The sequence below is a fragment of the Nycticebus coucang genome, chromosome 11 (genome assembly GCF_027406575.1).
Source record: "Nycticebus coucang isolate mNycCou1 chromosome 11, mNycCou1.pri, whole genome shotgun sequence".
Classification (NCBI taxonomy): Eukaryota; Metazoa; Chordata; class Mammalia; order Primates; family Lorisidae; genus Nycticebus; species Nycticebus coucang.
Genome location: NC_069790.1, coordinates 7392019 through 7419971, shown reverse-complemented (window position 1 = coordinate 7419971; position 27953 = coordinate 7392019). Strand labels below are relative to the sequence as shown.

The window sequence follows — 27953 nt, the reverse complement described above, 5'->3', positions numbered from 1 at the left end:
ATGCCCAAGCTTCTGTGGGTGATGCTCTGTATTCCATAGACCATCAGGCGGGGGAGCATCCATTCCCACCACGTCGTTTCAATGGAGCAAGTCGGGGTGCACAGAGATAAGAAACAGCCTAACGTGCACACCGCGGAGCTGAGCTCTTTTCTGCAGAGTGCAGAGTGGCTGCCCCTGTCATTTTTTGCAGGTCTGGACGTGAGCTCCACCTCCCCAGGAGACCCCAGGCTCCTCAGCACCAGCTCTGTCCCATTCTCCTCACCATCCGCTGCCCTCTGTTCTCTCTCTTTATGCCTCTTCCCCAGCTTGTCAGACATTCCACGCAACCCAAGATCCGCAAGGGCTTGTATCTTCTCTGCTCACCTCCCTTCCTCAGTGTCCAGAGCACTTGGTGGTTCTAGTGGTTGCTTAATAAATATTTTCTTAATATGTGCCAGGCTCATCCCAAGATTCATCTGGCTTCTGGGAGTGGCCTGTTACAATGGGAAGCATCTGAGCTGTGCCCTAGGAAGTTCTAAATTAGAATATTTCTTCTTCCTGAGGTCTAGGAACTTGAATAAATCACTCAGCTCTGTCAGCCTCAGATTTTTCATCTTTATTTTATTTTAATTAATTCTTTTTCAGAGACAGGGGCATCTCACTTTGTTGTCCAGGCTGTCCTGGAACTCCTGGGTTCAAGTAATCCTCCTGCCCCAGCCTCCCAAGTAGTTGAAACTATAGGTGCACACCACTATGCCTGGTGCCAGTTTTTTGATCCTTAAAATGGAAAATTCAGAGCAATTTACACAGTCCTTATTCTAAGGATTAACAATAATGGTTAAATGCCTGGAACAGACTGGTTGGTCTAAAATGTCAGTGATCTTTCTGACCTGCAGTGGCATGGCCTGAGACATTGCTGCCATAGCTTTGGAGTAACAGTGGAATGAAATCAGATTTCTGATCCCCAGAGGGCATCTTTTTTCTGGGGAATTTTTGGTCAGATAGTAGTGTTCCTTGTGCTAATGCAGAACAAGAAATTTCCTAAGCCTCTTCTTACCTGGATTGCATAAGGCAGGATGGGTTTAGAGTTCTCTGTGAATTTGGGTTTGCAGGCTTGTACCTGACCAAAACACTGTACTCAAAGGCAGCTCTGTCAGACACCACCTGTCACTAACTTCTGAAATGTAGATAAGAAGTCCAAATAATCTATAAGCTAATAATTTGTATAGTTGGGAACTCTCGACCGGCGTAAGTCAGTTTCCCTGCACACATAATGAGCACCACCTTCAGAAAGCTGTTTTGTTATCTTGGATCACTTGAAGAGGAAACATAAAATAATTTGTTTTTGGCCTGTAAGGAAAAGTTATCAAAAAAGCATGGACTTGTTATATTAGAGTTTTCCTCTCTAATTCTTCACCAGGTTTACCAGGATGTTAACTAGTTGTTTGGATCATATATGACTAAACTGAACATGTTTATAAACTCACTGGACTCTCAGAGTAGGGGAGGAGACCCTGTGGAAATATTGTTCAAGTTGTTTGGACCAAGTGCGCTTATCAACCAAATAATGTGTTTATTCTCAACAGGTGTATATTTGCTTAATTACGATTAAACATATGTGGCAGGACAAGCTGGTTTTCCTTTTATGGGAGTGGCATATTATATATTGGTGGCAAAATAAGACACATCAGGGATTCTTTTAATACTTTTTAATAAAAAGTGTAATTGTGTGGTATGTTTGGATTGAATATATTATAAATTTAAATATCACAGAAAAAAACAGGCAAGATTTGTTTGGGCATATTCTTAGCTCTTAAAAGATTTAGTTAATTACCGCGGCTTGCAGGACCAAGCAGTGGGTGGAGGGGGGGGTAATGGGTGCATTTTACAAGGGTACCTGTCAAATCTACTAAGTGTAGAGTAGAAATGTCTTAACACAATAATGAAGAAAGTGTGGTGAAGGCTATGTTAACCAGTTTGTTGGGTTTCAAATTGTATATAAAAACATTGTACCCCATACATGCATTAATGTACACAGCTATGATTTAATTAAAAAATAGTCTTTTAAGGCTTATCATAACCTTGGGATATAAAAATAACATAGTTCAGGGCAGTGCCTATGGCTCAAAGGAGTAGGCCACCGGCCCCATATACCGGAGGTGGTGGGTTCAAACCCAGCCCCAGCCAAAAACTGCAAAAAAAAAAAAAGATAGTTGAGTATTGTTAGGAATTTCTTTCCTGCCTGTCTCTCTGCTCCCTTCTCTTTATGTCTCACTTTCCTCTCTTTCTCTTTCTTTTCTTTTTTTCCCCTTTCTTACCTGCCTCCCTCCCTCCCGTCATCAGGTCTGGCTGAGTTTTCGGTCACATCTGAGATGAAAACAAAAAGCTGACAGGAGTGAGAAGGCGTCAGCCCTGCATTTGCTCAGGCCTGTGCACCTGGTAGTTCCTACAGAATCTTGTTAATCCACTTCACTTGGATAAGCCTTATTTTAACGAAACCTAGATGAATCAATTTAAAAATCCACTTAAACAGGTCGCAGCAAAGCTGAAAGTGCTAACTGTGGCCACAGAGACTGACGGAGGACCCTGGTGCCCATCAGCATCTTAGGAAGTGACGAATTCTTAACTTTTTATAGGGTCTACCCAGAAATAGAAACTGAAGTTTCTCCGTTCTCCTCCCCCACTTCAGAGAGCCAGGCCTGGAGGAGGCCCGGGGGTGTCCCCCGAGTGTTCTGAGTGCCAGGCAGGGCAGGGCAACCCCACGCTGTCTACCCACCCAGCCTGGCATCCTCAACTACAGGCTGAGAACCCTGGGAAGAGCCACAAAATCGGCTGGGGCTGTCCTTGCTGTGCCTTGCTGTACCTTCTCACCTGCTGGGCTCTCCCCTTCAAGTGGCAAGGCCTGGAAGCAGCAGCTGTTGTGAGGGAGGCTGGCCCTTCTTCCCACCCCAGGCCTCTGCTTTGCCTCCTCACCCATTCCTGGCAGGCCCTGAGGTCCCACCTGCTCCCTCTCCCTCACGCTTGCCCTCCCCACTCTCCTAGGACAGCTGGGGGGCTGTTAAGAACTGGCTGTTTCGGTAGGCCTTCCATGCCCAGAATTTTAAAACAGATTTGAACTCTCACTGCACGTACGTCTTTTTAGTCAGGAGTTATCCACCCCACACTTTAAGCAGTTTCTGTATTTCTCCTAATCATCTTTTTCATGGTGACATAATTTCCTTTATGAAAAGGTTACACCATACAGGTCCTCCCTCCCCCGCCATAAGGCACTTAGGTTGTTTCCAGCATTTCAATTTTACGAGTAAGACGTCGCAAGGGCTTGTGAACAGGGTCTACCAGCTCTCTGTAGACTGACTCCCAGAAGTGCACTTGGGTCCCCTGGGTCCCTGGGTCCCTGGGTGTGAACTCAAGATCTGTGGTGTTGTCAAGTTACACACTCCCAAAATGATTGTACACATTTGTGCCTCAGATGCTTTTTCTCATATGCTGCGATCTTTTTCATCATGTCGAAACCACCTCAGGACCTTCCACTCACATTTCAGATTTCCTGAGCTGCCCACTTCCTGAGGCAAAAGGGGGGCTGGCATCAGGGTGACACCCTGGCACTATGTTTTAATTTTATCTCCTCCCATCAGGGTAAACCTGGACAAGTCACTTCGATTGGAAATTCAATATTTGTAAATTTATTTTTTAAAGCTTTTTTTTTTTTTTAAGAGCAGTTTTAGGTTTGCAGCAAAATGGAGCAGAAAGTACAAAGATTCCTGTGCACGCTCTGCCTGCCTTGCTCCCAGCATCCCCACTATCAACATACCCCACAGAGGGGCACATTCGTTACCTGGATGAGCCCGCCCTGACCCGCATCCTCACCCAGGGGATCTAGTCACACTGGGGCAGTCTGGTGGGGTACCTCCTACAAGTTTGGACACATGCATAATTCCTTTGTCTACCCTTATACTGTCACATGGAATGGTTTCCCTGCCCTAAAAATCCACATGCTTTGCCTATTCATCCCTCCCTTCCCCCTCTTAGCACTTGGCCACCACTGATTCTGGTTTTATTTTACTGTCTCCATACTTTTACTTTTTCCAGAATGTTGTGGACTTGGAAATCATACAATCTTTATGGTCTTTTCAGATTGTCTTTTTTCTCTTAGTAACATGCACTTAAGTTTCCTTTATATCTTTTTATGGCTTGATAACTTATTTCTTTTTGGCCCTGAATAATATTCCATTGTCTGGATGTGCCATAGTTTATTTTCCAATCACCTGATGAAGGACATCCTCTTTCCAAATGTTGGCAATTGTGACTAAACCTGCTATAAATATCTGTGTGTAGATTTTTGTGCAGACTGAAGTGTTCAGTTCATTTTGGTAAATACCTAGGAATGCAACTGCTGGATTATATACCAGTCCACTGTATGAGTTTGACAAATGTATAAATATCTTTAGTTTTATAAGAAACTACCAAACTTTCTGGAAAGGTGGCTGTACGATTTTGCATTCCCACCAGCAAGGAATGAGAGTTCCTATTGCTCCACATCCTCACCAACATTTGATACTGTCCCTGCTCCATCCTTGTTAGATTTTAACCACTCTGGTACATGCATAGGGGAATATCACTGTTTTATTTTGTATTTCCCTAAAGACATATACTGTGGAGCATCTTTTTATATGTGTATTTTCCATCTGTATACATTCTTTAATGAGGTGTCTATTAAAGTGTTTGACCCAGTTTTTAACTGGGCTGTTCTCTTATTTCTAAGTTTTAAGAGCTCTTTGTTAACTTCATTTTTCTCATCTTGAAAGTAGGAATTATCTTCCTTATCTTGCACACATGATTTTTGTTTGAATTGAATAATATAATTATTATTAAGTGGAGATTACAAATAGCTGGATATGTCATAACTATAAGCACTTATCAATATTTTTACTACTATTTATATCCATAATACATGTGCAATGGTATATTCTGAGATTGCTGTACTTTAATCTCTCTCTATTTTTTAACATTTCAGTGTAGGTTCCATTACAGAGTAACTTCTCAGAAACTTTTATGCTATAGCCCTTAAATATTTCTATTTTTGTTTAGTATTTCCCTTTCTTCTCTAAAATATTTACACTTACACTTTAACCATTTGTATTACTTTTGGCAATGTCTCAATTTTCCTTTTCTTTCCTCTCTTTTCTTACTGTAAAACTTACTCAACTTACTAAAGGTAGAATATAAAAGTCTTAACACAATAACTAAGAAAATGCCAGGAAGGCTATGTTAACCAGTGTGATGAATATATTTCAAATTATATATATAAAACCAGCACATGATACCCCATGATTGTATGAATGTACACAGCTGTGATTTAATAAAAAAATAAATTCAAATTAAATATTATAGATAATAAATTATAAATATTATTATAGATCATAAATATTGTAGATAATATACATTCGAATTAAATATTATAGATAAAATCCACTCTATGAGGTTGACAAACATATAGAATTGTGGAACCACCATGAATAGCTTACAGAGGCATTCCACCTTCACTCCTGTCTTAAAGAATAATTCTTCCATGTACTTGCTTCTGCAAGTTTTTTTTATCCAGGGTTTATGTTCTTGCTATTACTCACCCCAAAACAAGATCAGCAGGGAGCCAGGGAACAAGTTGCTCCGTTACCTTGCAGATTTAGTACGTGTTTCTTTAATTTCTTACCATAATTTCTACCTTTTACATTCAGTGCATGCTTTGCTATTACTTGCATAATAGGTCCTAAATAAATATTGATTTACTAGATGTCGTATATCTCTCTTTTTCTCTTTCACACACGCACAGATGCTAAAAAATACATAATATGTCCTCAGGGCAACCACAGGCAGAGCATCTGAGATATATAACAGTATATTAATATAATATATAGTGCATTTGTTTGAGAAAGATATCTTACATTCAAAAATGAAGCCTTTAACTTTTCTTGTTTAGTGTCATCTGTAAAATGTCTACCATAACCACTTCTGTCTCTTCACCCTCGGCAAGCATCAATTTCCCTTTCTTAGGTGTGTTATCGATCCGTATCGGAGTGGCTGATACAGCAAGCGCTGTGCATGCTTTCTCCTTTGTTTCTCTCATTTTGCCCACTGACTTTACGGGGGTGAGGAGGGCCTGCCAATTTACTTTTCTGACTTTGGAGCTAGAAAGCAGATTTCATTTTTAAATTACAATTAATCTGTTATAAATCATGTTCTCAAGAGCTACACTTGTGCCAGTGAAATTGAGATTTAAAACTGAATAATGGTGGGGCGGCGCCTGTGGCTCAGTGAGTAGGGCGCCAGCCCCATATGCCGAGGGTGGCGGGTTCAAACCCAGCCCCGGCCAAACTGCAACCAAAAAATAGCTGGGCGTTGTGGCGGGCGCCTGTAGTCCCAGCTGCTCGGGAGGCTGAGGCAAGAGAATCGCTTAAGCCCAAGAGTTAGAGGTTGCTGTGAGCCGTGTGACGCCACGGCACTCTACCGAGGGCGGTACAGCGAGACTCTGTCTCTACAAAAAAAAACAAAAAAACTGAATAATGGTAATCACTAATTTTATTAAGGCATTTACATTTTCAGCTCCAATGCTTAGACCTAAGGGAGATGCTGGTGAGGGACAGTGTTTACTTTGTTTGTTTGTTTGTTTTTTGAGGCAGTCTTTGTTGGCCTGCGTAGAGTGCTATGGCATCATAGCTCACAGCAACCTCACACTCCTGGGATCAAGCAATCCTCATCTCAGCCTCCTGAGTAGCTGGGACTACAGGCGTGCACCACCATGCCCAGCTAGTTTTTGCATGTTTAGTAGAGATGGGGGCGGGGGGGGTCTCACTCTTGCACAGATTGGTTTTGAACTCCTGAGCTCAGGTGATCTACTTGCCTTGGCCTCTCAGGGTGCTAAGATTATAGGCGTGAACCACCACCCCTGGCTCAATGTTCACTTTGTATGGAATTGGGGTCTAAGGTGGGCTGGTGAGCTTGGCTGTGCCCAGGGAGTATCTTGGCAGCAATCTGCGAAGCTAAGACAACATTTTCTGGCAAAATTCTACAGAGTGAATTTTAACAGTATATTTTGAGGTTCTTAGTAATAATCTAGGAAGGTTAGATTGCCAGGGTGAGATGAGCAGTTTCTTACCATCCGGCTTACTAAGTATGGGTTAGGGAGCCCTTAGTGCCTCTGCACGGGGGTTCTGGGGGCCAGTTCCTTGGGAGCATGAACTCAGCTGCTTCATTCACACAGCATGAGGAGGTGAAGCCTGGGAGTAGGGCTCAATTGACCTTTTTATTTTTATTTATTTATTTTGTCCCTAAGAGCAAAAGGATATAATCCAAGGTCACAAGCAGCACTGAGCTCATGTCACCGTCAAAGGGAAAGAATTCTTCAATTTCATTCACTTTCATGACCTTGCTGTTTTTAAAAATCCCTGAATAGTATTTTTACATAATGACCTTCAATAGGGTTTGCCCCATTTCATTTTTATTGGGCCAGGTTTTGATTTTTTCAGCTGGAATACTCCAGGGCAGATGCGGTGTCCCATCAAGGCTGGTCCATCCTCCAGCTGGTGGGGAGAACCAGCTAAAGTCGTGTCTGCCAGGCTTCCCAAAGTTTATTTCCTTTTCTCTCTCTTGTTATGTTTTGAGGGCATATTTTGGCACTCTTTAAGTCCCACTTTTTCAACCACGAGTTTCTGCACCTGCTGATGCTCCTTGCCAGGATCAGTTTTTACTATAGCATTTGCCAAGTGGGATTTTTCCAAGTCTGTCATTCATTCTACCTTTTGGTTGGCATTATCCATCAAGGAAGAACTTTCCCTTCACCCCACTGAATTGTTTATACTAGTAGTGACTCATGGCCTCCTGGTCTACTCACTGAGTTACAATTCATCCTAGTCATTATTTACTTGAATCTTTAAATTGAACCAGGTTGAATCAGTAGAAGTTCCTTCAAGCTGATGGCTGCTTGTTTTTTTTTCTTTTAAGACCCTGTATACAGTGTTATGGCATCATAGCTCACAGCAACGTCAATCTCTTGAGCTCAAGTGATCCTCTTGCCTCAGGCTCCCAAGTAGCTGGGACTATAGGTGCCCGCCACAATCCCTGGCTAGTTTTTCTATTTTTAGTAGAAATGGGGTCTTGCTTTTGCTCATGCTGGTCTGGAACTCCTGAGCTTGGGAGATGCAACTGCCTCAACCTCCTAAGGTGCTAGAATTACAGGCGTGATCACGCTGGCTTCTGTGTCTTTTAATGCACGCCCCCAGTCTTAAAGTCTTTTCCTACTTTCTGGCATGACAACATGCTCTAGCATCATCTTGTACTTTACCACCCTAGCTCTAGAACCAGCCATTTCTTAGAGAAGTCCTGGCTGCCCAATGTGCTCATGATGGCTGGCATGTGGCTGCTGTCAGTTTCCCTCGTGGATAAGGCCAGAGACTCACCTCTCATTTTGGTTGTCTTTCTACCTCAACAATGAGAACAGGAGTTTGCCAGCACATGGAATGGAATCTCTAAGTCTAACCTAGTAACACATCTTTCATTTAGCGTTTCTTTTGTCCTTATTCATATCTCCCTTCTCCAATAACAAGAAACTTGACTTTCTGCCTTCTATGCTGAGCACTGCTGTGTGCAACTGACCTCCCCAGGCCTCCATGGTGCTGCTTGGCCCACATGTGTTCTGTGGGAACCTGACCCAGGCTTACGGTCCCTTTGTGTTGGCCCCAACCCTTTAATCTGGTGTCTTCCTCCTCCTAGCAAGCAAAAAACAGTAGGGGGAGGAAGGATGAAGGAGGGAGGAAGCAGGCATTTTTCTGAGAAGCTGTTCTCTCTCTCCCGTGACTTCATGCTTTTTCTCCTCAAACAAAAATACAGCAGGACCTCTGTGTTGACCACACAAGGTTCTGTAACAAACTGGTCGTCACATGGCAGGTGGTCCACGTGAGTAACTAGGCCTACCATACTGACACATACATGTGGTGCATGTCTGGTCTAGAAAAATGGGGTCAACGTAAGAAGGTGGTCAATGTAGGGAGGTGGTCAACTATGCTATATATTCAATATTTTAGGCACTCTTCATTTGGGGGCTTAGATTTTCCTAACTTAAAACAAGCTCGGAGTCTAAGCATTTAAGACAGCCTGGTGTCTTCTAAACAGTGGTTGTGCCATCAATCTTTCAGGCTGGAGTACTGGGACACATTTTTTGCATTCTGTGTTTATAAAACAGTATTGTAGGATGTCATAGACTCCAAGTGTAAGTTAACCTTTTCATATCTTATCTCATTTAATCTAATCCTTGCATAAATCAATTGAGAGACTAAATCTAAAATGGTACTGACTTGCCCACAGTCAGAAATTGGAACTTAATTGTGTCAGGCTCCAAAATTTTCTACTTTACCTTGTGATTTTTTTACTGTCTTTGTAGTGTCCAGGGACACATTAGATCAACAGCCCTTGTTTCTAAGACATCCTGATGGTGTGATAGTTCTGTGATGATGTCCACATCCCAGTCTCTGGAGCCTTTCAATGTTGCCTATATAGGCCTTGTGACAGCCGGATAATCCCAGATTATCTGGCTGGGTTTGATGCAATCAAAAGGTTCCATACAAGAAGGATAAGGGAAAATCAGACAGGAAGAAGATGATATCATGATGAGCCTTGATGATGGAGGCTGGAGCTCTCAGCCCAATGGTACAGGTGGCCACCAGAAGCTGAAAAAGTCCAGGGGATGTATTTTCCCTTGATTCTAGTCTAGTAATGTCCATTTTAGGATTCTACATTCAGAGTCATAAGATAATAAATGCATTACCTTAAGCCACCACGTTTGTGGTAATGTATTCCACCAGTAATAGAAACCCATGCAAGTCCATGTGAAATAATAAAATTTTGCTGCATGCACTGTGCAGAGTATCAGGGGACAGCCCTGCTCAGAGTCCTGTGTTTGGAGAGGAACTTCCAGGACCTCTTGCATTTCTTAGCATCGAATAGCTTTCTACATTGCTTTGTCTTCTGCTTCTGTAAAAGCAATCACTTTGGGGAAACTGAAAGAATACATCACATGTTATATTTTCAACAAATTTTAGAAATTCTTTGCTCATGTCATCACTCAGCAGGACTCTATTGTCATTGTCTTATGGAAGTTTGGTCAGCTTCATAAATTTCTCTAGCATGTCCAGGATATAGTCCATCAAACTGACATTTTAAGTGCAGATCACATCTGGGGTCTAACACACCTTGACAATGCCCTTTTAAACAGAGAACATGGATGGATGGGCCAGAGCAGGCCAGTCTGATGGACTGATGGTACAGTCAGTGTTGAGATGACACTGGGCCATCATAAATGCTTAGATCCTGGAACTCTTTTAAATTAAAAAGATATTGGGTCCCCAAGTAAAGAATCTCCAGATTTCTGAATTTACTTTTCTTGAAAAGACAGAATAGGACCATAGACATTGCCTTTAAAGTCATATTTTTGTTAAATTGCAAATTATTTTCATGTTAGTTACTGTCCTTAAGATTTGATTTTATTGCTTTTTATTTTATTCCTATTCATTGTATGTGACAAATTCACTGGAAAGTTAATAAGAATTGTTTAACCAATTTATGTATTGACTTGAGAAGTCTGAGCTAATTCCAGTGAAGTTCAGACATTAGATAAGACTGAAGACGGCATCCTAGTCCTTTTGTACAAAACCAGACAGGTGTGGGTCTCATTTGATCCATTGTAACTATCTTATGGCCTATTTTCAGTTAAAAGTGATTAAAAAAACACCAAAAGAGGAGGAATGTGTATGTATAAATAATGTCATTCCATACCAAATGCACAAATGCAACCTTCTTCTTAAACTGTGGGATGTGTACCTGGGATATTACATGTTCAGCCTGCACTCAAATAACTTCCAAAGCAGTGGCTTGGGCTTTATTTCTGTCTCTTTTGAGTGGTTCATATGTGTTCATCAGGACTTTCATAATCTTTTCTTTAATGAAATTATTTTTGCAGTATTTTGCATCTCCTCATAATTGTCCAATGAAACAAAGTATGTGTTTCTTTATGTCAATTACATAAAACTTTCTTTTGAAGATTTGGCCTTTAAATACAGACGTTAATTTAAAAGTTTTCTGAAAAATAGGTGTTAGATAATAAATACAGTAAGTCCTCAGTTAACATCCATAGGCTCTTGGAAATGGTTAAGCCAAACTATATATAACAAAACTAGTATTTTTCCCTCATAAACATTAAAATAAAATAATGTTGAATGAAATGACTTTGAAATGTCTTTTCCCTTAAAGTTTTCAAGATCATATAGAGGATATTAAGTGAAGACGTCAAGGAGCAGCTTTGTTGAAAATAACAGCAATAGGAAACTAATCCCACAGTTTCCCCAATAACAGTTAAAGAGAAATCTTAGGAGTTTTCTCCCTAACAGCAGGATTTCAGTTTTGCACAACTTTTGAAAAGAGCTGAGCAAAGGAAAAGAGATGTAAATCTTTCTTTTTAAAAATACAAGTTGTGTGAAACAGAACTCCTCTGTGGGGTGCCTGTTAGGGAGGGAGCACACAGGATTGATCTTTAACCATTATTGGGAAACTTGTGGATTTATATATTTTTCTGCTACTGCAGCAAGACTGCCTGTTTCAGAGGCTTACTGTATACTACAACTATAATAAGGAGGGTCCATTTTCAAATTCATGGGAAGGCTGGGCATTTCCTTACACATCTAATTTTACTGGAGTCCTGGGTAATGTTCTGTTCTGGATGCTAAGGTGCCCTAAGACTCTTGCCAAGGGGAGCTTTATTATTGTCATCTGTTTCCATTTAGAATGAGGATGACAGCCCCAAATAACCACGGTAAATTCTGCCATCAAGACCCAAACCTTGGACTACTGTGATCAATGTCATATTGCTTTTCAAAATTGGAAACTTTATTCATTCTTTCTGTTAATTGTGCTACTGACATTTTCTCATATTTTCAGAGCCTCTTGGATGATGTGCCCGCAGTTAGGGTGAGTTGCCACTAGATGGCGCTCAGAACATTCTTATGGTCTTGGACTTGCCTCTAACCTTCCTATGCAAAGTTCCAGAATTCCCTGATTCTTCATTGTCTGATCATAATTGATCATATTCTTGCTTGTCTGTGAGATTATGGAGGGCAAAATCGCTGCCCTTACTCTGTTTCCTCCTCCAACACATGCTTGCACAGATGAGTGCACACACGTACGTACACACATTCACGCATGTTCATACACGCATCCACTCTCACACACACAGCCCTTTTGTGAAGAGGACAATTTTTAAAGTTGAGATGTCAGTTATTATCATGAATACCTTAATCATCAAAGTATACTTTATATATTCAGTTACACGTGACTGTTAAATAAAAATTCCATTTTGAATATGATCCAAATGTGTTTCCCGTATGGATTATGCCCCTCTGCTGCCAGAGGCTCTGTTCTCCCTCTTCTATTCACCCTCTTTTTGCTTATCGTGCTTGTCAATTGCTCTCTCTGTCAATAAACTCTATCCTGTTGCTTAAAAAAAAAGAACATGATAAAAAAGAAAATCTTCACTTGATAAATTGCTGTCTATTTTCACTATTTCTATTGTTTCTCATTCCATTCCCTGTGAATAAACTCCATGGAGACCTACTTCACGAAGCCTCAGTTCCCTCTTAAACGAGGAAGACAGTGCCCATCTTACTGGATTGACTTGGGGATCGCGTGGTAGAGCACACCATGTACCCCACTCTCCTTACTCCTCTGGTTGCCTAAGGGCGGATCTTGCTGAGGTCCTGGCCTCCTTCTCAGGGCTTTATATGTAAATACACTTACTGCTTTCCATAGTCCTATAATATGTCTTGTTTATTACTATTCATCATGTAAAGAAACCAGGTCACACAGTGGTAAAATAATGTGTCCAAGGTTCTTTGTTTGTCACACCAAAATTGTTATAATTCTTGTTACTGTTACAATTTGCAGTGTTAGCAAGTTTTGCTGCTTTTCGTTGAGGACATACTGGGAATCAGCAAAAGGGGTAGCTTTTCAGCGAAGGTGACTCCATGTGATATAGTTAAACGTCCTGACCCTTCCCCATTGCTGAGCACATGGGTTCTGCTCAGTAGGATTCCGTGGAGACGGGTTGCATGCACAGAGAGTGCCTGCCTCTCCTGCAGTCTGCTCACTCCTCGCTGCTTCTCTCTGGTGCCCTCCGCCATCTCCCACTCTGAGTTGGTGGCTCCCAGGGAACATCTAGAGACAGTCAATACCTTTTGTTTATTTAGGGGAATCAGAACGCTGATGCTGTGTACTGAAATTGGAAGGGGGCGTGCTCAGTGTTGACATGCCCGATTGAGACACCAGCTGGATGGGAATGAAACTTGTCCAGCAGGAGTTGCTTAGAGGGGGGTCCAGCCAGGAACCTGGATTTCTGCGGACTTGTGCCAGGGAGGGAGTGATGGGAGCCTGTGCACAGAGGATGCCAAAGGAGAGAGCGGCCACACAGTGCCTTGCTGGGGGCCTGGCCTGCAGAGGGTGTTGGAAGGCTCTTGGCTAGCTACATGAATAACACAATACCTGCACACAGAGTCTGTACCTGGCAGACTCTGAAAAGTGTCATTTTAGTGTCATTTAACAGTCATTTTAGTGACTGTTACTATCATGTCTGCATAGAGCAGACAAGGCAGCCAGCACTCTGAGGGGTCTGAACCCTGTGCCTACAGACCCAGGGCCGGCCCACGTGTTGCCATGTGGAGCTAGTTAGGACCCACGCCTTATCCCTCAGCCACTGCACTGCATTGCTGTGGGGCTTACTGTCTTTGATTTTTATGCTTCTTGTGCTCTACCCAATATTTACACAAAGATTGTGGATTCTTGATCCCCCTCTCCATAAAACTATGCCGGGTCTCCAGGTGTGGCTCAGGGGCCCTGATGCCTTCAGCCCACCCCTTCTCTCCTTGTCCTGGCTCTCTCTTGATTCCTCATCTTATTTTTGCAATTTGGTCCTTGCCTTTGGCTTTTAGTAAATAGAGGTTGGATTTTTATTTTCAGCACTAAAGAGTGACTTCAAGCCAAGATGCTTAAATTAACTACCTTAGTGACATGATTCATCACAGTCCACCGGTGGGGATATATATTCAGTGGGGATTTTTATATGTGAGATTCTGTGTAACATAAATAAACTGTGAACACCTCAAGTTTATTTTCTGGTTTACCTCTGAATTTCTAAGATGCTGATAGACTGAGCCACAAACTTAAGTTGAATTGGATACACTGGGTTATTTCCTGCCCCCCTCTCTACCTACTGCTGCCTGAGGGTTTGACCGGCCTTGCCCGCGAGTCAAGGTCTGGGGGTTCACAGTCAAGTTGTGTTCGTCTTTGCATCCAGCCTCCAGGCGGCCAGACAGCCAGCTTTGAGTTATTCCAATTAAATGAATGACTAAATGAACAGCTGAGATGTGTCTGGGGTGTGTTATCATGACCCAATTGGGCAATTGAGGTAAAAGAAAAGAAATGCAATGTGAAAAGGAACATACAATAATATTTAGCCCTTTCTTCATTTTCAAAAAGGTGTTTTTGATGCTTTTGCAAGATCCCAAGAAGAAATCTCACATGGCCCCTGGGACCGAGTTAGAAGAACAGGACCGAGGGCCTGCAGGAGATCTGCCTGGCTACTGTAAGTACAGAGTGCTCTCCTGCACTTCTGTTAGAGGAAAAATGCCCCCATCCCTACCCAATGTCTCTGTGTTAAAATTTGAGTAGAGGATCCTGCAGCGAGGGAGGAGGGGTGAGTGTGTAGTGGGGCCATGAGTGAACACAGGTGAGGGCAGAAAGCTTGGTGGTTTATCCTGGCTTGAAAATAACAGTTGTGTGTTTATGGGACACTTTATCTTTTCTTCAGATCTTCTTGACTTAATGTACAAATAATATCTCAGCACATAAAATTAGACTAATGCAAACTGTTAGTCTGATTTTACCTCCATCATGCACAGACCAACCCAGCACATGTCCGTGATGTGCCTGTCACGCGCAGGCACTGAGCTGGGAATGGGTTTACGTGGTTTAAGAAACCACCAGATGTGGGCCTTGCCTTCACGGAGCCTTTGTCCACCTGGGACCAAATTATGGTCCTAGCCTTTATATGCAGACTCCTTGCATAGGCAATCATGACGATGGGACAGAATCCAGATTCGGTCTCTAAGTGTGTGACTGCAGCATATTTATGAGCAGCAACTCACCAAGGAGCATGGAGATGGGCTGTAGGGACAGCGGCAGTAAATCTCAGGGCCTTCTTTCAGAGACTGCAGCCCATCAGGGACACAGACCCATGAAAAAGTTACTAGAATTAAATACATAGTATGTTAAGTTTGTAATGTTTGCTGGACTGCATCCACACCTATAGGAGTGTTGCAACTGCCTTACTTCCCATGATATTATGGGATTAAAAATGTATACATATTTTAGCTATTAAAATAGTAGTGTGTCGTGCTTTCTCATTGTGGTTTTAATTGGCATGTTATAAAGATGTTGAGCCTGTTTTTCTTTTTCACAGCTTTATAGAGATATTACTCACACATCATACAATTCCCTCCTTTAAAGTATGCAATTTAATAGCTTTTAGTTTATTCAGAGTTGTGCTTGAATCAGCAGGATCAATCTTAGATCACTTTTTTTTTTGAGATGGAGTCTCACTATGTTGCCCTCAGTAGAGGGCTGTGGCATCACAGCTCACAGCAACCTCCAACTTTTGGGCTTAGGTGATTCTCTTGCCTCAGCCTCCCAAGTAGCTGGGACTACAGGTGCCCACCACAATGCCCGGCTACTTTTTTGTTGCAGTTGTCATTGTTTAGCTGGCTTGGGCCGGATTCAGACCCACCATCCTCAGTGTATGTGGCTGGAGCTGTAACCACTGTGCTATGGGCTCCAAGCCCATTGCACTTTCATTCATCTGAGGAGAAGCCCCGGGTCACACAGTGTCTGTCCTCAGTACGCCCACATGCTCCAGCCTCGGCAACCTCTGATGTACTCCTGTCTCTGTGGGTTTGTGTATGCCAATCATTTTACTTAACGAGAATCATCGTTTATGTGGGCTTTTGTGATTAACTTCTTTCATACCTAATATTATCAATGTGCATAGTGTAACAGCATGTGTCAGTAATTTATTTCTTTTGATTCCCAAATAACATATTATTGTTTGTCTGTTTGCGAGTAGATAGACGTTTCAGTTGTTTTCAGATTTTTGTTATTGCAAATATTCTGCTATTAACATTTACGTACTTTTTTTGTGGATATGTTTTTTTTTCTCCTATGTGTATATACCTAGGAGTGAAATTGCTGAATTGTCTGTTTAATCATTTCAGGAAATGCCAGACTATTAGCTAAAGTGACTACAACTTATATTCTGACCAGCAGTGTATGAGAATTCCAATTTCTCTACCATGCTCATGAACACTTGTTATTACTACTGTTTTGATTATAGATAGCTTAGTGGGTATGAAATGAGACCTCATTACAGTTTTAACTTGTACTTCCCTGGTGGCTAATGGTATTGACCATCATTCCATGGGCTTAATGGCCACTTGTGTATCTTCTATAGAAATGCATATTCTGATTTTGTGTCAGTTATTAATATTTGGCAAGTTTTCTTTCTGGAGGCATAAGAATTTTTTTTGTTAACCGTGAGAGTTACATGTAATGCTAATGGTGGGTTTTCAAAAATGCCCTTTATGAACTTGAGGAAGTTCCATCTATTCCTAGCTGTGTAGTGTCTTTAAGTGGAGGGTGCTAGATTTTGCTAATGCTTACTCTGTGTCTTTTGATGTGATCATGTGTTTTTTTGTTCTTTATTTATTGACATAATTATTATACTATTGATTTCATGTTGTTAAAACATCTTTGTATCTGGATAAATTCCATTGGTCATGATATACAATCCTCTTTATGTATTGTTGGATTTTATTTTGATGGTATTTTGTTGAGGATTTTTGTGTCTTTATAAGTTTGTTTATAGGCGTTTTCTTTTTCTATGATATCTTGGTGTTTTGTTGGTATCCTAGAAATATGTAGGTCGCTATGAAAGTTTTTCTTTTTGAGACAGAGTCTCACTGTGTCACTCTGAGTGGGGTGCTGTGGCGTCATCGTAGCTCACAGCAACCTTAAACTATTGGGCTCAAGTGATCGATCCTCTTGCCTCAGCCTCCTGAGTAGCTGGGACAACAGGTGCCTGCCACCATGCCTGTCCAGTTTTTCCATTTTTAGTAGAGACAGGTCTCATTATTGCTCAGACTGGTCTCAAACTCCTGAGCTCAAGCAATTCACCTGCCTCAGCCTCCCAGAGTGCTGGGATTACGGGTTTGTGCTGCTGCACCCAGCCACTATGAAAGTTTTGAGACAGTCCGTGTTGTGGTCCATTATTTCACTTCCAAGAAACACAGTTGGTAAAGTCCTTTCTGATTCATCTGTGCAAGTTTCAACCTTCTCAACTTCATTGGTGTTGCTCAGAGGACTTCATTTGTTTCTGTCCTCATGGATTTTACATTTCTTGATCTTTGTGTATTACAACACTTTCATAATGATCCATGTACACACCTCATAGAATGAGTTGGGAGGTGTTTCTTTCTCTTCTATTTTCTGTAAGTGTTTATGAAGAACTGGTATTCGCTCTTCCAATGGTTTGTAGAACTGGCCAGTGAAAACTTCTGAGCCAGTATTTTCTTTGTGGGTAGTTTTATTTTTTCTAATTATTAATCCAATTCTTTACTTCATATAGGTCTATCAGATTGTCTATTCTTTCTTAAATCTGTTTCAGTGTTTTATGTTTTTCCCGAAATATGTCTGTTTCATGTCAGTTATGTTATTTCACATTCTTGCCACACAGTAGTTTATGGTATTTGTTTATAATCTCTTTTATTTATTTATTTTTTATTTTTATTGTTAAATCATAGCTGTGTACATTAGTGCAATCAAGGGGTACAATGTACGGGTTTCGTATACAATCTGAAATATTCTCATCAAACTGTTCAACGTAGCCTTCATGGCATTTTCTTAGTTACTGTATGTAGGCATTTATATTTTGCATTTAGTAAGTTTCGCCTGTACCCATTCTAAGATGCACCGTAGATGTGGCCCAACCCATTACCCTCCCTTCACCATAACCTCCCCCCTCCCTTCCCCTTCCTTGGCCCTTTCCCCATAGTCTTGTGCTGTAGTTGGGTTATAGCCTTCATGTGAAAGCTATAATTTAGCTTCTTAGTAGAGCTGAGTACATTGGTTACTTTTTCTTCCACTACTGAGATACTTTGCTAAGAAGAATATGTTCCAGCTCCATCCATGTAAACATGAAAGAGGTAAAGTCTCCATCTTTCTTTAACTCTGCATAATATTCCATGGTATACATGTACCACAATTTGCTAGTCCATTTGTGGGTCGATGGACACTTGGGCTTCTTCCTTGACTTAGCGATTATGAATTGGGCCTGTAGTAACATCTCACCTTCTTTCCCCAATTCTAGTAATTTGAGTCTTCTCTTTGTCTTGTACAATCTAGCTGAAGTGTTGCCAATTTTTAAAATCTTTTTACTGAACTAGTTTTTTGTTTCTTTGATTATCTCTTTTCAGTCTCATAAATTGCAGCTCTAATTTTAATTATTTCATTTCTTCTGCTTGATTTAAATTTAACTTGCTCTTTTTTGTCCCAGTGTCTTGAAGCAAAAATTTGCATTATGGATCTGCTGTCTCTCCTCTTCTAAAATATAGATGTCACCTGCAGTATATTCCTCTGTAAACAGTTTCAGCATGAGTTTTGTTATGTTGTATCTTCATTTTCATTTGTCTTAAAGTATTTTCTGACTTCTCTTTGATTTCTTCTGTTGGTTATGTAAGAGTGTGTTCCTTTGATTTCTACATACGGGCGAGTTTCTAAATTTGGTTTTGTTACTAAAGCCCAATTTTATTCTACTATGACCTCTGGGAAAAAACTCAATGATTTTATGGCTCACACCTATAATCCCAGCAGTGTGGGAGGCTGAGAAGGGAGAATTGCTTAAGTTCAGGAGTTTGAGACTTGCCTCAATGAGAGTGAGACCCCGACTCCTAAAAACATGGAAAAACTTAGCCAGGTGCCATGGTGAGCATCTGTAATCTCAGTGACTTCTTGAGGCTGAGGCAGCGGGATACCCATAGCCCAAGTCTGAGGTTGCAGTGAACTATGATGACATTCCACTTTGCTCAGGGCATAGGGTGGGACTCTTGTCTCAACAACAACAAAAAGTGAAGAAATAAAAAAAAAATATTAAAGCTCATTTTATGGCCTAGAATATAGACTATGTTGGAGAAAGTGCCACAGACTCTTGAAGAAAATAAATATCTGGCGTTGTAGATGGTGTACAGTGTAAACGTCTGTAATGTCTTAGTGTCATAAGTGGTGTACTAGGTAGATGTCTGTAATGTCTGGCATCATAGGTGGTGTACTGTGTAGACATCTGTAATGTCTGGCATCATAGGTGGTGTACTGTGTAGACGTCTGTAATGTTTGGCGTCATAGGTGGTGTACTGTTTAGACGTCTGTAATGTCTGGCGTCATAGGTGGTGTACCCTGTAGACGTCTGTAATGTCTTGGCATCATAGGTGGTGTACTAGGTAGATGTCTGTAATGTCTGGCATCATAGGTGGTGTGCCATGTAGATGTTTGTAATGTCTTGGCATCATAGGTGGTGTACTAGGTAGATGTCTGTAATGTCTGGCATCATAGGTGGTGTGCCATGTAGATGTTTGTAATGTCTTGGCATCAGAGGTGGTATACTAGGTAGATGTCTGTAATGTCTTGGCATCATACGTGATGTACTAGGTAGATGTCTGTTATGTCTGGCATCATAGGTGGTATACTAGGTAGATGTCTGTACTGCATCATAGGTGGTGTACTAGGTAGATGTCTGTACTGGCATCATAGGTGGTGTACTGTGTAGATGTCTGTAATGTCTTGGCATCATAGGTGGTGTACTGTGTAGACGTCTATAATGTCTTGGCATCATAGGTGGTGTACTAGGTAGATGTCTGTAATGTCTGACATCATAAGTGGTGTACCATGTAGACGTCTATAATGTCTTGGCATCATAGGTGGTGTACTAGGTAGATGTCTGTAATGTCTGGCATCATAGGTGGTGTACCATGTAGACGTCTGTAATGTCTTGGCATCATAGGTGGTGTACTAGGTAGATGTCTGTAATGTCTTGGCATCATAGGTGGTGTACTAGGTAGATGTCTGTAACGTCTGGCATCATAGGTGGTATACTGTGTAGACGTCTGTAATGTCTTGGCATCATAGGTGGTGTACTAGGTAGATGTCTGTACTGGCATCATAGGTGGTGTACTAGGTAGATGTCTGTACTGGGGTCATAGGTGGTGTACTAGGTAGATGTCTGTAATGTCTGGCATCATAGGTGGTGTACCATGTAGATGTCTGTAATGTCTTGGCATCATAGGTGGTGTACTAGGTAGATGTCTGTAATGTCTGGCATCATAAGTGGTGTACTAGGTAGATGTCTGTAATGTCTGGCATCATAGGTGGTGTACTGTGTAGACGTCTGTAATGTCTTGGCATCATAGGTGGTGTACTAGGTAGATGTCTGTAATGTCTTGGCATCATAGGTGGTGTACTAGGTAGATGTCTGTAATGTCTGGCATCATTGGTGGTGTACTGTGTAGACGTCTGTAATGTCTTGGCATCATAGGTGGTGTACTAGATAGATGTCTGTACTGGCATCATAGGTGGTGTACTAGGTAGATGTCTGTAATGTCTGGCATCATAGGTGGTGTACTAGATAGATGTCTGTAATGTCTGGCATCATAGGTGGTGTACTAGATAGATGTCTGTAATGTCTGGCATCATAGGTGGTGTACTAGATAGATGTCTGTACTGGCATCATATGTGGTGTACTAGGTAGATGTCTGTACTGGGATCATAGGTGGTGTACTAGGTAGATGTCTGTAACGTCTGGCATCATAGGTGGTGTACTAGATAGATGTCTGTAATGTCTGGCATCATAGGTGGCGTACCATGTAGATGTCTGTAATGTCTTGGCGTCATAGGTGGTGTACTAGGTAGATGTCTGTACTGGCATCATAGGTGGTGTACTGTGTAGATGTCTGTAATGTCTTGGCATCATAGGTGGTGTACTAGGTAGATGTCTGTAATGTCTTGGCATCATAGGTGGTATACTGTGTAGACGTCTGTAATGTCTTGGCATCATAGGTGGTGTACTTGATAGATGTCTGTAATGTCTGGCATCATAGGTGGTGTACTAGGTAGATGTTTGTAATGTCTGGCATCATAGGTGGTGTACTAGGTAGATGTCTGTACTGGAGTCATAGGTGGTGTACTAGGTAGATGTCTGTAACTTCTGGCATCATAGGTGGTGTACCATGTAGACGTCTGTAATGTCTTGGCATCATAGGTGGTGTACTAGGTAGATGTCTGTACTGGCATCATAGGTGGTGTACTAGGTAGATGTCTGTAATGTCTGACATCATAAGTGGTGTACCATGTAGACGTCTGTAATGTCTTGGCGTCATAGGTGGTGTACTAGGTAGATGTCTGTAATGTCTTGTTTGTGTGTAGTGTTGTTCAAGTCTTCTGTTTCCTTGTTGTTGGTCTGGTTACTTATTTCATCTGTGAATGAAATTTGGGTATTGATGTTTCTGATTATTGTTGATTTTTTTATTCCTCCTTTTAATTTTGTCGTATTTATTTCATAGGTTTTGTTAGCTGCATAAGTCCTTATGCAGTGTCCTTCATAGTCATCTGTCCTTTTTTATATTCTTTCCAATCTTTGAAGACAATTTTGAAATAATGCAGAAACAGCAAAGAGAACCACACCATGAATCTTCCTAGAGGCCCTCTGGTTTGACTGAGTAGTAAAAGAAAATACTACATGAAAATTTAAGTATTAGTGAATGTGTTGTAGGAGAGAGGAGAAGCTTGACCTTTCCCCCTAAGTTCAGTGAAAGACAACTCACAATTAAGGCCGATTAATAAGAGAATGGTTTATTTGCTGAGCATATGGGGGAGAATCCCAGAGTGATTACACAGTACCCCAGTGAAGTTGAGATGTTTTTATGCCTGTCTTTTTGGAGGGGATGGGAATATAGCTTAGGTAATCCTGTTTAAGGATGACAAATGGTACTAGGAAGGACAAATGAATGAGGGAGACAGGTTCGCGTATAAACTAAACTGAGAGACAGGTATTGTGCTTAAATGATGTGGGCTAGGTCTGGCAGCGTTCTGCAATACATAGAGATAACAGGGAGAAGAAGTCTATTGTTCTTTGTGTTTCTTTGATAGGTCTGGTTTATGTTGATAGAGGAAAAGACACTTTTTATCTGGAAGTGCCTTTAATTCAAAATATTCTTCATACCAAGGAGTCATAATTTGGGGTGAAATTTCCTGAGCTCCTTCAATGCTTATGTGTTTTAAATTTTGATATTTTATGTACTCTATAAACATATATTCTAAATTTATTATATAAGAATGAGATATATTTTTATTAATAGATACATAAAATATAAAATATTTATATATTTCTATATTTTAAAATACAAATATTTATACATTTTTAATATAATATAATAATATAAAAATATTTAAAATGTTTATGTATATGTAAAAATAAATATTTTATATTTACATTTTATATTTAAAATTTTATATTTTATAGAAATATAAAACATTTTAAATTTTATATTTAAATATAAAATATTTATCTTTTTATATAAATATTTTTTATATTTTAAATATATCTCACAAAATATGAGGTATGTTTTTTATCATGGTAAAATCTACATAATATAAACTTTATCATTTGAAACATTTTTGAGCAAATAGTTTGTTGGCATTGAATATAGTGATTACCAACATCCATTTCCAGAACTTTTTTGATCTTCTTGAACTGAAACTCAGTACTCATTAAATGATAACTCTTATTCCTCTCTTCCCCCCAGCCCCCAGCAACCAGCATTCTTTCTGTCTCTGCATTTGACTATTCCAGGAACCTCTCTGAAACAAAACAAAACAGGACAAAACAAAACAGAACATTCAGTTTCTTCCTGCCTTACTCTCACAGCACAACACACAACATAGAAAATATCTATAACCAAACGGTGAGGGTTTTCCCCTACACATCCAGCAAGCAGTTGTTTCTGTAGCAGACACTGGCTGGCTGTCCTCTTAATTCAATTAGTTCTGATATTATCTACCTGGAGACAGTGTCAGACTCTGCAGGTTGAGGGTTCAGACCCCAAGGCTATCCCCTCACTTCTCACGCCAATCACAAGCCTGGGTTGTTTCACTTGTGCTTCTGTCCAACCAGTTAAAAATCCTAACAAATTCAAATATTGTGATTCGGTTGTTTCTACCCTCACATTAACCTGAAATAAGAAAAGAAAAATGAAGGTTCCCACAAGTTCCTCCTCAGATTCGATTAATTTGCGGAAGTGGCTCACAGTGTGCAGGGAAACACCAATTTATTGTCAAGGACAATACAAAGAATGCAATTGAAGAGCTGTGTGTGGTGAGCCATGTAGGAAAGGCATGGAGCTTCCCTCCAAGGATCTGCTCACGTCTATATTTTTATCATGAAAGGGTGCTGAATTTTGTCAGGTGCTTTTTATGCATCAATCGAGATGAGTATATGCGTTTTTCTCTCATTCTCTTAATGTGGGGGGACAGTAGTTTCCTATTATCCATGATTTCAGTTACCCATGATCTACCATAGTTCTCTGAAAATGTTAAGTGGAAAATTTTATTTGTTTTTAGAATAAGAAATAATTCATGAGTTTTAAGTTGTGTGCTGCTTTGAGTAGTATAATGAAATCCCACTCTGTCCTGCCTAGAACATGAACCATTCACAGAAATTTCAGATTTCTGAAATCAAATAATGCTGATTTTTGTGTTGGTTGCTCTATTTTACCTTTACCAGAGAACTCTTTATTTTGATAGGTTTTTAAGATATTGCCTAGCATCATTTCACTTCCATTTTTAAGATTTTTTTTTGCCATGTCTCATAGGGAAATCCTGCTGGTCATATGCTTCCGCAGCTTTTGTTTGTTTGGAAATCTTTGATTTCCACTTTGTTTTTGAAGGACATTTATGCCATATGTAAACTATAAGTTGACATATCTTTGTTTCATCTCTTTATATAATTCCCACTGCCAGCAAGCGTTCTCCTGAGATAACCTTTCTAGTCATATTAGACATCTTTTGTATGTGACATCTCTTTTCTCTTGCTACTTTCAAGGTTCTTTTTCTTTGGTTTTCAATAGTTTGTTTATAATATCTTGGGATGGATCTCTGAGTTTCTCCTTTGAGTTCACTGAGCTTCTTATATTTGTGTATCCACATTTTTTTTTTAAATTTGGGGAATGTTTTGCACTAGAAATTTCATAGCACATATATCAGTCCACTTGATATTATCCTATAAGTCTCTCAGGTTCTATCTAATATTTTCACTCTTCTTTTGATTTACTTTCTCAGATCCAATAATTTCAAATGACTGTCTTTGAGTTGTTGATTCTTCCTCCTGTCTTTTCAAGTCTACTATTGAACTTCTCTAAGGATTTTTTTTTTTTTTTGTAGAGACAGGGTCTCACTTTATCACCCTAACTAGAGGGCCATAGCATCACAGCTCACAGCAACCTCCAGCTCTTAGGCTTAGGCGATTCTCTTGCCTCAGCCTCCTGAGTAGCTGGGACTACAGGCACCTGCCACAATGCCCGGCTATTTTTTTGTTGCAGTTTAGCCAGGGCTGGGTTTGAACCTGCCACCCTTGGTATATGGGGCCAGCGTCCCACCCACTGAGCCACAGGCACTGCCTCTAAAGATTTTTTTTTTTTAATTCAATTATCATATTTTTTAGCTCAAGAATTTCTATTTGGTTCATTTTTAAAATAATTTTTATCTCTTTGTTAGTATTCTCATTTGGTTCACATATTGTTTTCCTGATTTTCTTTATCTCTCCATTTATGTTTTCCTTTATCTCTGAGAATATCTTTATCTAGTGTGTGTTTCTTTAGAGACTATTTCTGGGCATTACTTTGCTCCTTTGCATGGGTCAGGTTTCTGTGTTTGTTGTGATCATTTGTTGAAAATTAGTTGATAAAATAGGCACTTCTTCCAATCCTTTTAGACTAGATGATGTGGAAGACATGTTGCAATTAGTGGTCCCCTGAGCCTTGAGATCAGCCTAAAGCAAAGGCTGCGATCTTCTTTATTCTTTTCTGGGCATTTGTATTGTCTGGGCCTTTGGAAATGTGTGCTTTTCTTTCTTCCCCTTCTGATTTCCCCTGGCCACTTTTGACGGCCTTAGTTTCTCAAAGAATATCACCCCAGCTTCATCTCAGGGCCGGCCTCGGGTCCCATGTGGTCTCAATCTCTTGGCCCAGGCAGCCATCCATCTGCAGTCCTCCTTCAGGTTTCATGTGCTGTGGTGCTTGCTAAGGTCTTTCACGGCACTTAGGCTGAGATCCAAACTTGCCACCATTCCTGTGTGAACTCCAAGTCAGGAGAGATGGATACCAGTTCATTGGGATAGCCACAGCCCAGCCAGAATTTGCACTTTGCTGTTTCTGCCCCAAAATGAGGATCCATGAATTGGACAATTTCTTCATGACTCCACCAATGCAGAGAAGGGGTAGGGCAAGGTCTGGTAAACACACCACAGCATTTTCTACTGGTCAGAGTGTGTGTTTATTTTGGACTGGGAGTTTTCTGGGTTGGTATAGGTCTCTGATAAATCTCCACAGAACCTGTACAATTATTTTTAGTCAGTCTACAATTGTGTTTTTGGTGTCTCCATGGGAGAATGATGGCTCAGAGTTCCTACTCCATCATCTTAATGATGTCATGCTATTCTCGTCATTTTGTAGGACCATTCTGTGATTGCACACTCTGATCTTTTGAGGTTTTAGCAGAAGGTTGTTGCACAGTCACATGCTCAGCCTTTTCTCTTTGCTATGTTATCAGTAGCTCTTTTTGACTTTCACTACTTTTTTAAAACATTAAAACTGACAGTTTTCAAAATCATTGTTTCCCATTTTACTGGTTTGCTTGCTTAAGATTTCCTCCTTCAGCTTTTCTCCCTTTACTATAGTAAAGTACTATACTTTACTATAGTATGTGGTACTATACCATACTGTAATATACAGTACTACATTATACTTTATTATAGTATATGGTACTATAGTATACTTTACTATAGTGTATGGTAATACACTATACTTTACTATAGTATATGGTACTATACTATACTTTAATAACAGTACTACATTATATTTTTTTATAGTATATGGTACTATACTATATTTTACTATAATGCGTATTACTATACCATACTTTTCTATAGTATACAGTACTATACTATAGTATACATTACTATACTATACTTTACTATAGTATACGGTACTACACCATACTGTAGTATATGGTACTATACTATGCTTTACTATAGCATATGGTACTATACCATACTGTAGTATATGGTACTATACTATACTTTACTATAGTATATGGTACTATACCATACTGTAGTATATGGTACTATACTATACTTTACTATAGTATATGGTACTATACTATACTATAGTATAGAGTACTATACTATACTATAGTATAGAGTACTATACTATATTATAGTACTACTTTAGTATAGTACTATACTATACTTTTCTATAGTAAAGTAACTGCACTTTACTATAAGCATGATGAAGAAACAGACAGCACCTTCTATTTCTTTCTTTGGAAATCTCCTTAGCTAAATATCCAACTTCGTTACCTACAAATTCTGCTTTTCATGTAACTTCAGGAGACAATGTTTCAGTTTTCTACCACTGTTCAACAATGATATCCTTCCTCTAGTTTTCAAAAATGTGCCTCTTGCTTTGTTCTGAATCCTCATGGGCAGAGTCTTCACAGTTCAGATTTGCACTAACAGTCTGCCCAGGGAAATCTAGATTTCCTTTATCATGTTCCTGGAAACTCTTATATCCACAGGTAACCTTCAGAATACTCTTCTATTTTGAAATATTTGTTATGACAATTCTCCATTTTCAGTTACCAAAATCTATTAGTTTCTATTGCTAACAATAAATTACCATCCACTGAGCTGATTAAAACACTATCCATCCCAGTTTCTTTAGGTCTGAGGTCTGGGCTCTGCTCAGGATGACACAGGCCACAGGGGCACCATCAGGATTGCAGACTCATCCAGAGCTCAGCCTTCTCCTTTTGGCTGTTCTTTGACCTGCACCATTTTGGGTCTGGCTGTTAGTTGGGGATTGCTTTCAGCTCCTAAAAGTGACCCTCGGGTCTCAGTCACCTGATGGTTTATTTCTTTCAAAGTGAGCATGAAAATCTCTATTTTTATTATTTTAAAGGTAGCTCATTAGGGACTTTAATTAGCTCCACAAAATTTCTTCACCTTTACCATATGGCATAGGTGTGGATTATGGGAGTGATAATTATCACATTCAAAGATTCACTCACACTAAATGGGTGGGGATTTCACAGAGGTCTGAGTCATTGGGGGTCAATGTAGACTTCTTCAGTATATATAAGCTAAACTCAGTTTCCATAACTTGAGCCCTTTTTCATGTTTATTGGCTATTTGAACATCCTTGTTTTTTATATTGTTGTGATTTATCTGTACCCATGGATTATGTATTTTTTAAAGAATAATGTTTTAAATTTAATTTTACTAAACTGCATACATCTTATAGTAAATGGTATAGACCTTACAGTACAATCAGAAGGATTTTTACCTGGTACCCACGGGTGCAACCACCACCCAGATTGAGGTGAACATTTCTGGAACCTCAGCACTCACGTTCCCCCAAGTCAATCTCTCCTTCCAAGGGTAATTCTTTTACTTTAAAATAATGTGCCTGTTGAACTTTATATAAAAGCAATTATACAGTATATATAAGACT

At 40.1% G+C, this 27953-nt stretch overlaps 1 protein-coding gene across 1 annotated transcript in view; it reads left to right on the top strand.

The window, feature by feature from the left end:
* The window catches only part of ABCA13 (ATP binding cassette subfamily A member 13), a 578079-nt gene that overhangs the window by 312899 nt on the left and 237227 nt on the right, over positions 1–27953 (top strand). The window contains exon 42 of the mRNA XM_053553839.1: positions 14551–14656. Coding sequence (XP_053409814.1) covers positions 14551–14656 — 106 coding nt within the window. The remainder of the gene's footprint in view (positions 1–14550; positions 14657–27953) is intronic.